Source organism: Malaclemys terrapin, chromosome 12 (assembly GCF_027887155.1).
Source record: "Malaclemys terrapin pileata isolate rMalTer1 chromosome 12, rMalTer1.hap1, whole genome shotgun sequence".
In the NCBI taxonomy this organism is placed as follows: domain Eukaryota; kingdom Metazoa; phylum Chordata; order Testudines; family Emydidae; genus Malaclemys; species Malaclemys terrapin.
In genome coordinates, this window is record NC_071516.1 from 35,329,624 (window position 1) to 35,341,773 (window position 12,150).

The following is a 12,150-nucleotide window of genomic DNA, read 5'->3' on the forward strand; positions in this document are numbered from 1 at the left end:
CGGAATAGATGCCCAGTGTTCCAGCTGAGTCCATTTCATCTGCACCCTCTCACTGAGCACAATCTCCCCTCATTCTCTGAACTCTGAGCAGCCACAAATTCAAGTCTCCCACCCGCCCCATAGTACCCACCTGTGGCATCTTATATAGGTCCTAAAAAGGCTGAAGTCACAGGATTTAAGAGGTCTCTCCATCTCCACTTTCTCCCACAGCTATGACCCTGTAAAAGCATGACTTGAAGACCAATGAAGCTCAGAGAAATACAACCTGGGACTTCAGCAGTCTTTGGTTCAGGCCATACCCCAGCCCATGTTACATCTATTTTAACCAAAATAAACTGACTGGTTTGCATGGTCCAAACATGAATTTCCTGCGAGCTTTCCTCAGGTCCTCCTGGACCTCCTTGTTTCTCAGGCTGTAGATGAGGGGATTGACCAGGGGAGTCAGGACTGTGTAGATAACAGACAGAACTTTCTTGAAGTCACTCAGGACGTTGGTGGTTGGGAACATATACACAATCAGCAGAGTTCCATAAAAAATGTTCACCACGATGAGGTGGGAGGAGCAGGTGGAAAAGGCCTGTTCCCTTCTGGTGGTGGATGGGATTCTCAGGATAGTGACGATGATGCAGGTACAGGACATCAAGGTAAGTAGGAATGGGACCAGTGAGGAAAGGAAAGTGAGTGTGAAAGCCAATGTTTCCATCAGGTGTGGATCATTGCAGGAGAGCTTTACAAGGGGGATAAAATCACAATAGAAATGATCAATAACGTTAGGGCCACAGAACATTAACTGACATATGGACAACGTTGTTATGCTACCACTTAGGAATCCACCTATCCAAGAGCCACCTGCAAGTTGGAGGCAGGCCCTGCCACTCATACAGGCTGCATAATGCAGTGGATTGCATATCGCTAAATATTGATCGTAAGACATCACCGACAGGAGAAGGCATTCTGTAGCAAGCACAGAAGCAAAGAAATAAAATTGTGTGACACACCCATTGAATGAAATAGTCCTGTCCCCAGTCAGGAGACTAGCCAGCACCATTGGCAGGATGGTGGAGGTGTAGCAGGTTTCCAAGCAGGACAAGTTCCCCAGGAAGAAGTACATGGGGGTGTGAAGGTGCTGATCTGTCACAACTAGCGCAGAGATCAGGATGTTCCCAGCCATGGTCACGATGTAGATAACGAGAAACAGCAGGAAGAGAAGAGTTTGTAGCTCAGGGAGATTCCCAAATCCTCGTAGGATGAATTCTGTGAGAACCGTTTGATTCACTTGCTCTGGGTTTGCCATGCGGTCCAACTAGGGGAAAGAAACAAAAATTTACAATGGAATCTGTAGAGGATACATTTTCATCATGCTTTAGCATCAATTTAGTTCCATAAATATTCCATAAGGCTCCTCATCCTGTGGGGTCAGTGAAGAACCAAGACTCTGGAGGCTAATTTCCTATTCAGATCTTTGAGATTCCATTATCACCCTCCTCTGGTCAGTTAAGAGATCGATACAGACAGAAAACTCATAGACTCATAGACTCATAGACTCATAGACATTAAGGTCAGAAGGGACCATTATGATCATCTGGTCTGACCCCCTGCATGCTGCAGGCCGCAAGACCCTTCCCTGGACTCTACCGTTGAAGTCCCCAATCCTGTGTTTTAGTGACTTCAATCGGCTGAGACCCTCCTGCTAGTGATCCCTGCCCCATGCTGCGGAGGAAGGCGAAAAACCTCCAGAGGCTCAGCCAATCTACCCTGGAGGAAAATTCCTTCCCGACCCCAAATATGGCGATCAGTAAGACCCCGAGCATATAGGCAAGAGTCTCTAGCCTGACCCTTGTTGGCCATTATGCTGTTCATGTACCATTGCTTGGTTTTCCTTGGCTACTATGTTTTATCATTAAACCATTCCCTCCATAAACTCATCCAACTTAATCTTAAAACCAGACAGGTCCGTCGCCCCCACCGTTTCCCTCGGAAGGCCGTTCCAATATTTCACCCCTCTGATGGTCAGAAACCTTCGTCTAATTTCAAGCCTAAACTTCCCCCCGGCCAGTTTGTATCCATTCGTTCTCGTGTCCACATTAGTACTAAACTGGAATAATTCCTCTCCCTCCCTTGAATTAACCCCTCTGATATATTTAAACATAGCAATCATATCCCCCCTCAGCCTTCGCTTTGTCAGACTAAACAACCCAAGCTCCTCTAATCTCTTTTCATACGACAGGTTTTCCATTCCTCTGATCATCTTAGTCGCCCTTCTCTGCACCCGTTCCAGTTTGAGTTCATCTTTTTTAAACATGGGAGACCAGAACTGCACACAGTACTCCAAATGAGGTCTCACCAGCGCCTTATACAACGGAAGCAGGACCTCCCTATCTCTACTAGATATACCTCGCCTAATACATCCCAAGACCGCATTGGCTTTTTTCACCGCCACGTCACATTGCCGACTCATAGTCATCCTGCGGTCCACAAGGACCCCTAGGTCCTTCTCCTCTTCCGTTACTTCTAACCAATGCGTCCCCATCTTGTAACTAAAATTGTTATTATTCGTCCCCAAGTGCATCACCTTACACTTTTTACTATTAAATTTCATCCTATTTCTGATACTCCAATTCACAAGCTCATTCAAGTCTCCCTGCAGAGTATCCCTATCCTCCTCCGAGTTTGCAACTCCTCCCACCTTCGTATCATCCGCAAACTTTATCAGCCCACTCTTGCAATCGGTCCCGAGGTCAGTTATAAATAGATTAAATAAGATGGGTCCCAAAACCGAACCTTGAGGCACTCCACTAGTAACCTCCCTCCAACCCGACAATTCACCCTTTAATACGACCCGCTGCATTCTCCCCATTAACCAATTCCCTATCCACCTCTGGATTTTCATATCGATCCCCATGTTTTTCATTTTAACCAATAGTTCCTCATGGGGTACTGTATCAAACGCTTTGCTGAAATCCAGGTATATTAGGTCCACCGCATTTCCCTTATCTAATAAGTCCATTACTTTCTCAAAACCACACACACCGCTGTGCATATTTATGTCAAAATTGTCAAAGCCATTTTGTATTAGTCGTTTGTAATTTCGACAAGTGGTCCCCATGGCTCACCAGGGTGGACTGTGACTTCTTGCAGTGCAAACATATTATCGGTTCAACTAATGGCTAGCAGGCTGTAGTGGACTCAGCCAAGAGATGAGACAGTGACCAACTCGCTGTCATAGCGGGTTACGTTAGTCTCCATCAGACAATGTCCAGCCCTTTCCTGCTTTTATTCTTTTTCCATTTTTTGACATTCATCCTAGACTGCTCCAGAGAAGGAGAGAGACTCGTCACTGAGCTGTTGCATCACAAACTGATGCCAAATTTATAATTCACTCTCCTTATGGTGTCCTTTGCCAGCATCACAACCACCGTGGTGTTTTGGTTACTTTCCCTCAGAAACACTCGCCAGTTGAATCTCATTTTGTTTCTGTCTGCAATTGACTGGTTCCTCAGTCCTGCTGTGAATTTGCTTCCGCTACCCGGTTGATGTTGTCTGCCACAGTGATTAACTTCACGTTAGGGGTGAAGGGGGATTATGAATTCGCACAGGACCCACAACCCAATGAGCTAGCTCCTCAAACTGGCTGCCCCCACTCTATGATTGCTCTATTATAAAGCTATTTTATCCAATACCCCGGTCCCCCAGCTCATGGCTTTGCTCTGTTACTGAATCCCATTGGTTTTGGAAACTGAGCCACTCAGCCAGCCACACGGTAGTGCCAGTAGCGAAGGCAATCAGATATTTTCAAACAATGTCCTAGTGATACAAAATGTCCAACACCATGTAACACCCGAACATGTCACATCAGTGCAACCCCGTCAGCCACTGTATAATTCCACTGACAATAATGGCACTTGTGTGATAAGATTTATTTTTACAGCCACTCAGTCTTCTGTGTGGCTCATTTTCCCCAGGCCTTCTAGACACTTATCAATTGCTCTCTTAATAATCAAACAACAATAATAAAATAGGAATCGTTAGGAAAACAATGGAACAATGTGTAGAATTAGGGAATTATTATTACAATCTCAGGGTAACTGCACATGTTTTCCCCCTCCATTGTCCACTCTGAGAGTTCCCAGTCATGTCTCCAGACATCACTTGTCTCTCGGTAGGGACCCTTCTCCCAGTCTCATCTGACAGGGGGTTTTAAGACTGCACAGCTGCCTACCTTGAACAGGGAGGTCCCCAGCAAGCCAATCTACCTAACGCCCAGCACCACTGCATTGCTTTCTCTCCAAGGCTATGAACAGGTATTGCTAACACTTCCGAGTTACCCCACAGCACATTTATTTTCAGGATGAAAGCATTACTGAGGAACAGATCATTAAATGACAACAAACAGATTTAAAACAAACATCAAACACACCAGGAGTCACCCAGCAGCCTTATGGGGACAAAGTGGGGCCAAGTCTTCTTGGCCCCTGCATCATGGACAGAGATCCTGTTCATTTCTGTGTTTCCTAGGGCTGGTCTACACTTAAAACTTAGATCAACTTAGCTACATCTCTCAGGGATAAGGACAATTTTACACCTTCTGCAACGCAGTCAAGTCGACCTCCCACCACAAACAGTAGACACCGCTAGGTTGAGGATACAATTCTTCTGTTGACCGAGTGTCACCGTGCCTCCATGGGTCACAACTGAGAATACCAAATGCAAAACAAACTGCTGAGAAATAGGGCAGACACACCCCAAAATTGGCAGTTCTTCTCCCATAAGATATAACAAACCAGCAACAAAATAAACTTCTGTCTCACCACACTAGCTAATAAGAAGGCCAAAAAGCAGTTTCCTTAGGCATTCCAGTCCTTGTACCACCACCAAAACACTAGACTTAATGAGGAAGGGTTATTTAAACCAATTGCATCAAACTAAAGGGTTCTTCTAATCCTAAAGGACCAGCCACACACCCAGGTGAATATATAACTCAGATCTTACCCAATAATCATGCTGTGTCCAATTCTTTAGTATCTACAATCTAAAGGTTTACTTATAAAAAGAAAGGAAGAAAAGTAAGGGTTACAATTGGTTAAATGAATCAAATACATACCATAAATGCGAAGTTCTTGGATCAGGCTTGTAGAAGTGATGGAATAAACTGCTGGCTTGTTAAGTATTTGGTTGCTTCCGAATCATTGGAAGATCCTCAGTCCCATGTTTAGAATGCTCCCATTAGTACAAGTTCATCATAGTCCAGAAGTTGGAGCAGGAAAGAGGCCAATTCTCATAATGTCAAATACAAAAATGATACATGCATACAAATAACACAGTCATATTCAGCAAATCATCACTTTCGTATTGACGACTTACTTAACACACATTGTATAAGATTTGTTCCAATTGTACAACAGTGGGAGCAACAATAATCTACATGATCATATTTTAATCAGATAACGTCACATGGCCAATACAAAATTGATGCTGGAAAGGGTGTCCCAGACACTGCTGAATGCATCATAGAAACTTCGCATTCTTAGTTCTGTATTACTACAGCTTCAAACCCAATATTAGAAGTATCAGGGTATAACAGAAATAGTTTATCAAAATCATGTTTGATAAAAAGAGGCCCTTTCTTTGTAAGGTTCATTATGGAAGTAGTAATATTATTTAATCCCTTTATAAACCCAAAGTCAAACTTGGTTAGACCAATAGTGGACTGGATTTGCTGTTGCAGTATAATTCCTGTACATCTCTTGCAAACTTGCTATGAGCTAACGAAAATAACAATTTTATCCATCCAAGCTCTGGAAAATGTTTAGAACCCAATTAACATCAAGTCCATGTAGATATTAATGTTCTTCATAGTATAGGAAGCAATATGGTAATGTGCCTCAGTTTCCCCTTTCCTAGCATACATTCGGTGTGTAATATCTTTTCTCCAGAGTACAGTTTCAAGACTGGTTACAGGTACTAACCAAAACATTAGAATCACAAGACCTTTTAACGTGAAGTGTGTTGCCATGAAATGAAACAGTATAATCATAAAGGCTTCCAACACATAGTGAGTTCTTGTGTCTCACTCCCAACAAGTTCAAGCGTTTTTGTACATATTGTACATTTTTACAGATTTTGGTATTAGCAACAAACTAGTCACAAGAGTTCACATTAGCATTAATATTCACATCAAATCAATCACAATTGTACATTTACAAGCACTTGGTCACACCAAGCTTTTTGTTTATATAGACCATTTTTAGTCAGTTTCTTCAATACCCTTTCAACGCTTTGTAGCTTTTTCTTTACCTCAGGGTTTTCCTTAACATAGTGTTGGGGTCCACTAGGCATAGCTACCAGGTAACTCGGGAGAGTGGAAGGCCACAAGTGCCGATGAAGCTCTTTTGCTCTGGGTCTGTGAACCACAGTGACTCCATCTTGGGAACTCTCACCTACTTCTATGCTAACTGCTTACATGCTCTGAAGTAGGTTGAAGCAGAAATGTAATGTCAGCTTTTTAGCAGATGGCTGCAGTTTCACTCACACTAGCAGAAATAATAGAGATAAGAAGCGGGGTAGTTAGTTTGCAGGCGTCTAACTCAAGGTCGCAAAGACTGAGAAAGTTTTCTCACAAGCTTATGTAGAGCTTATTGTAACAGTTGTCTGGAAGAGAGGGGTAAGGGGGACAGCCAGACAAAGAGATGTATGCAAACAGTTTGAAGTATAAAAGATAAAAGTTGTTTGTATTTGTTGCACTGGATTTGAGACATGCTGGTCTCCTAGTGCCATTTCAGAGCTCTGAAATAAACTTGGCTTGCTTTCTCCCCTCGGTGTCTTTATTGGTGCCAAGCACACCGGGCGACGGACCTTTGTTGTCCCCTCGAGCCCTTTAGGGCAGGCAACAGTTTTGGCGTCCCTGGGTGGGCTCGAGGTTGAAATTTAGCCTTGCCCGGATCCCTCCTGGTGGCCGACGGATTACAGCAATGACCGACGCCCAGCGCGCACCGGTGACTTCATCGGGGGCCTCGGCGGAGACGTGGTTTGCTCGACCCCGGAGGGCACAACGGTGCAACGCACACAGACAGTGGAGAAGCAGCTGCGGGCGACGGTGAGGAACCGGTCCTGTTGATAGGGCGACGGTGACGGTGCAGAACCGGACCCTTGGATTAGGTAGGAACAGTCCAGTGGGGACTTGTCTGTTGTGACCTGGGGACGCCCAGTGTCTGCCTGTTGTGACCTGGGGACGCCCAGAGTCTCCCTTGGTATGGGACAGGGACAGAGTACAGCCGGCAGGGTACAGTGTACACCTTTAGAATGCATTCTGGTGAACTGGAAGGTGTTTGGATCTGATCAGTTGATTAAAAGTAAATTGAAAAGGTTCTGTACAGTTGATTGGCCTCAGTATCAGCTAGAGTGCCAAGAAAGGTGGCCACCGGAAGGATCACTTAATTACAACACGATCCTTCAATTGCTTTTGTTTTGTCAGAGAACCGGTAAATGGAATGAACATCTCTATGCGTATACGTTTATGGTGTTAAGAAATAGGACTGATATTTTGCTCAAGTGCCATTTGACTCCGACAGGCTCGGTAGTAACAGCTGCTAAACCCCAGAACCCTCCCACTGTTGTAATGCCAGAATCGGTGTCCCCTTCAGCTCCTCCACCCCCACAGGCTTCAGAGAGTACCCCCCCCCCCGTGGGATTGTATCCGTTGATTACTGAGAGTGTGGTAACCCCTCCAGGAACTCAGGAACGGCCAGCACAGATAGTATCTGTCTACTCGCATGTACCTTTTAACCCTGTACATCTAGCTGCTTTTAAGGCAGAGGCAGGAGAATTCTCAACGAATCCAAGCAAGTTCATTTCTATCTTTGAAGGATGTCTAGCTAGTCATAAGCCTGACTGGGATGATTGTAATATACTTATGAGAACCCTGTTGTCTGAAGTGGAGCGGAATCAGGTCATAGCCAAAGCCAGGGAGGAGGCACAGAAAAGGCATGATGAGGATAGAGAAGGCAAGCCCTTGCCGGATGTCGCTGTTCCCCTAGTGGACCCCCGGTGGAATCCGAATGAGGAGGGGGATCTGAGGCTGCTTAACTCCTATAAGGAACTGCTTATGCATGGTCTCCAACACTCAGCTCTCAGGCATAACAATTGGGCTAAGCCTTATGAACTAATCCAGGACTCGAAAGAAAGTCCAGGGGTTTTCCTACAGCGTATTCGGGATACCATCAGGCAAACTACTAGTGCAAACCCAGATGATCAGGCAACTGAGGCAATTATAAAGGGTATCTTCACCAGCCGTGCGGCCCCTGATATTAAAAGGAAATTGCAGAAAAAGGAGGATTTAATGGGAATGTCTATGGCTTAGATTTTGGAGATTGCAAACAGGGCTTATAGCCTTAGAGAGGGAGAGAAGGAAAAAAGGCAAGTGAAAATGATGATAGCGGCGGTGCAGGCCGGCGGCAACGGAAGGCCACAGAAAGGTGGAAGGGGTCGGGGAATGAGAGGCCATGGATGTGGACGCCCTGGCCCCCAGGGCAGGCGCCTGGGTCGTAACCAGTGTGCCATATGCCGAAAGGAGGGACACTGGAAATATGAATGTCCTGAAAGGGAAGGTACCCCTATGATGGCAGCGGAGAATCGAGATTAGGGGTGTCAGGGGAGACGGACCATCCTACCCCCGGAACCCCGAGTAAATGTGCGGGTGGGAGATGCGGATATAGACTTTTTAATAGACTCTGGAGCAGCAAGGACCGCTGTAAACAAACCCCTACAATTGCCAGTGGCAGGCTCCCTCACTGTGGTGGGTGCCACAGGGAAAGGAACCAAGTGCCCAGTATATGCCCCAGCGGAATGTGCATTGGGAAACAGAACTGTATCACACAAGCTGGTTTACCTCCCTGATTGTCCTACACCACTACTAGGACGGGACCTGCTTTGTCGCTTAGGTGCCACCCTGCATTTCACTCAAGATGATATAACCCTCACTTTACCCCCTGAGAATGCTTGGATAATGACCCTTGCAGTTGAACCCTCAGCTATGCAAGCCCCAGAGTGGAGTGAGTGGGAAAAGCAGGTTTTTCCTCTAGTCTGGGCATCAGGGGTCCCAGGGAAAGCAAACCGTCAAACCCCTGTGTATATTCAGCTCCTCCCAGGAAAAAGCCCAGTGCGGATCAAACAGTATCCGATTAAAAGGGAAGCCAGAGAGGGACTACAAGAGACTATAGATCGGTTCCTGGAGTGCGGTGTACTACGAGAATGCCAGTCAGCTTGGAACACCCCCATTCTGCCCATACAGAAGCCCAATGGCACGTATCGGCTGGTCCAGGACCTCAGGGCAGTTAATGAGCGGGTTAAGACTCTGCACCCCCTGGTTCCAAATCCGTATACACTGTTGGCCTCTATAGGGGAGCAATATACCCATTTCTCAGTCCTAGATTTAAAAGATGCTTTCTTCATGATTCCAGTTGAAACCCAGTCTCAGGAGATATTCTCCTTCGAATGGGAAGACAAACGAAGGGTTAAAAAGCAGCTTTGTTGGACAGTATTGGCTCAAGGATTTAAAAATTCCCCCACTCTGTTTGGACAGGCTTTGGCCAGAGACTTGGAGGAGTGGGATAATTCAGACAGAGCCCTCCTGCTGCAATATGTAGATGACTTGTTGATTGCTGCTGTGGGTCTAATCCCTTGTCTCAGAGCTACTGTGAGTCTCCTAAACTTTATTGGACTGCGAGGATACAGGGTATCTCAAAGCAAAGCCCAAATTGCTCTTTCAGAGATTCAATATCTGGGATTTCACATCAGGCAGGGAGAGAGACAGCTCTCAAACGAAAGAAAGGAGGCTATCTGCCAAGTTCCCATCCCCAGCAACCGTAAATGGCTTAGGGCATTCCTGGGCATGGCAGGTTTTTGCAGAATATGGATTCCAGAGTTTGGACTGTGGGCTAAACCTCTGTATGAATGTGTTAAGGGAGCGGAACATGACCCCTTTCACTGGTCCCCAGAAGCGGACAGGGCATTTAAAATCTTGAAAAGGAAGCTAATGGAAGCTCCAGCCCTGGGTTTGCCCGATATATCTAAGCCGTTCCAACTGTATGTGCATGAACGAAAAGGGGTAGCTTTGGGAATGCTTACCCAGCTATTAGGTGCCTGGAAACGTCCTGTGGCATACTAAACAACTGGATCAAGTTTCAAAGGGATGGCCAGCCTGTTTGAGGGCGGTCGCAGCTACTGCTCTAGTGCTTGGGGAAGCTGAAAAACTGACACTGGGAGGAACTGTGCAAGTGTATGTTCCCCATATGGTCCGAGCCTTGCTGGACACTAAGGGTGGTCTTTGGCTCACACAGGCTCGGGTTGCTCGGTACCAGGCGAAGCTGTTAGAGAATCCTGAAGTCACCCTGCTTACCTGTCCCTCTCTTAATCCAGCTACACTGCTACCAGAGACAGAAAAGCAGGAACATGACTGTTTAGAAATCATAGATGTTCAGTATTCTAGCCGCCCAGATCTAAAAGATCAGCCACTCCCAAATGCTGACTTGGAATGGTATACGGATGGCAGTAGTACTGTTATGGATGGGCAAAGGAGAGCTGGTTATGCTATTGTGTCTCTTCATGATACCGTGGAAGCTGAGAGTTTACCGGCAGGAACATCTGCCCAGCTTGCTGAACTAGTGGCCCTGACTCGTGCACTTGAGCTGGCAAAAGACAAACGGGTTAATATCTTTACTGACTCAAAGTATGCTTTTGGGGTATTGCATGCTCACGCTGGTTAGTGGAAGCAAAGGGGAATGCTAACAGCCCAAGGCTCCCAGGTCAAGCATGGGTCTCAAATTCTCCGGCTTTTAGAAGCAGTACAACTCCCCTCAGCAGTAGCAGTGTTGCATTGCAAAGCCCATCAAAGGGAAGATCAAGATGTAACCAAGGGTAATGCCAGAGCAGACAGGGAAGCTAAGCGAGCTGCTACCCTGAAATCAGCAACTGAGGAGAATGCCCAAATGCATGCCCTCATCCCATCAGTGGGTGAGCTTGCAGCCCCTCAGTACTCCCAAGAGGACAGAAACCTGGCTGACAGTCTCGGTCTCCAGGAAAAAGAGGGATGTCTTTATTCCACAGAGGGAAAAATCCTCCTGCCCAAGGGCTTGATTCGACCAGTGTTGCAGAAACTGCATCAGACCACACACGCAGGCAGAGAGGCTCTTACCCAGCTCATGAATAAATATTTTCTAACCTCCGGACTTAAACCCCTAGTATCACAGGTACAAGCTGAATGTTTAATCTGCCAAAAGAATAACCCTCGACCAGGAGTAGCAGTGCCACCAGCCACCCTGGAACCTACCCCAGGCCCAGGATTGGTGTGGCAAATAGACTTTACTGAGTTTCCCAGGACCCAAGGGTACAGGTACCTTCTCGTCTTAGTGGATCGATTCAGCGGATGGCCTGAGGCCTTCCCATGTCGCAACAACACTGCCAAAACAGTGGCTCTTAAGTTTGTCAAGGAAATCATTCCTCGCTTTGGCCTTCCTCGGTGGATGGAATCTGATAATGGAACACACTTCACATCTCAAATTGTTCAAAAGATATCAAGTGCTCTGCAAATCCCCTGGAAGCTCCACACACCCTGGCGACCACAAGCCAGTGGAGTAGTGGAACGCACAAATCAGACACTCAAGCGACACCTCTCAAAGGTCTGTCAGGAGGCCTCTCTTAAGTGGCCTGATGCCTTGCCCCTTGCGTTACTTCGCATTCGTGCTCTCCCTAAGGGTAGGATAGGGCTTAGTCCCTTTGAGATTATGTTTGGAAGAGCATGGCCTATGAATGGTACCCCAGTTCTGGCAGGGGAGTGGGAGATGGGATGTGGTTTCTTGTCTCAGTACATGTGCTCTCTGTCTGCTGTTCTTTCTTCTCTTTACAGGTATACCAAAGATTCACAGCCTCTTCTGCTGGATACTCCGGTCCACTCCCTGCAGCCTGGTGACTCCATTCTCGTGCGAACCTGGAAGGACGAGCCTCTCCAAGAGAAGTGGAAAGGACCCCACACTGTCCTGCTTGTCATCCATACAGCGGCAAAGGTCGAAGGACACAAGAACTGGATTCATCACTCTCGACTGAAAGCAGTGCCCGCTCCTAAACAGTGGACTGTCCAGCCTGCGGAGAAGACTGCTA

The 12,150-nt window shown here is 46.5% G+C and overlaps 1 protein-coding gene across 1 annotated transcript; it reads right to left on the minus strand.

Moving 5' to 3' along the window:
- Positions 1–316: 316 nt before the first annotated feature.
- On the minus strand, positions 317–1,294 carry LOC128847098 (olfactory receptor 1020-like). Its single transcript, XM_054046437.1, has one exon. The coding sequence runs from the start codon at positions 1,292–1,294 to the stop codon at positions 317–319; it is 978 nt and encodes a 325-aa protein (XP_053902412.1).
- Positions 1,295–12,150: the final 10,856 nt, after the last annotated feature.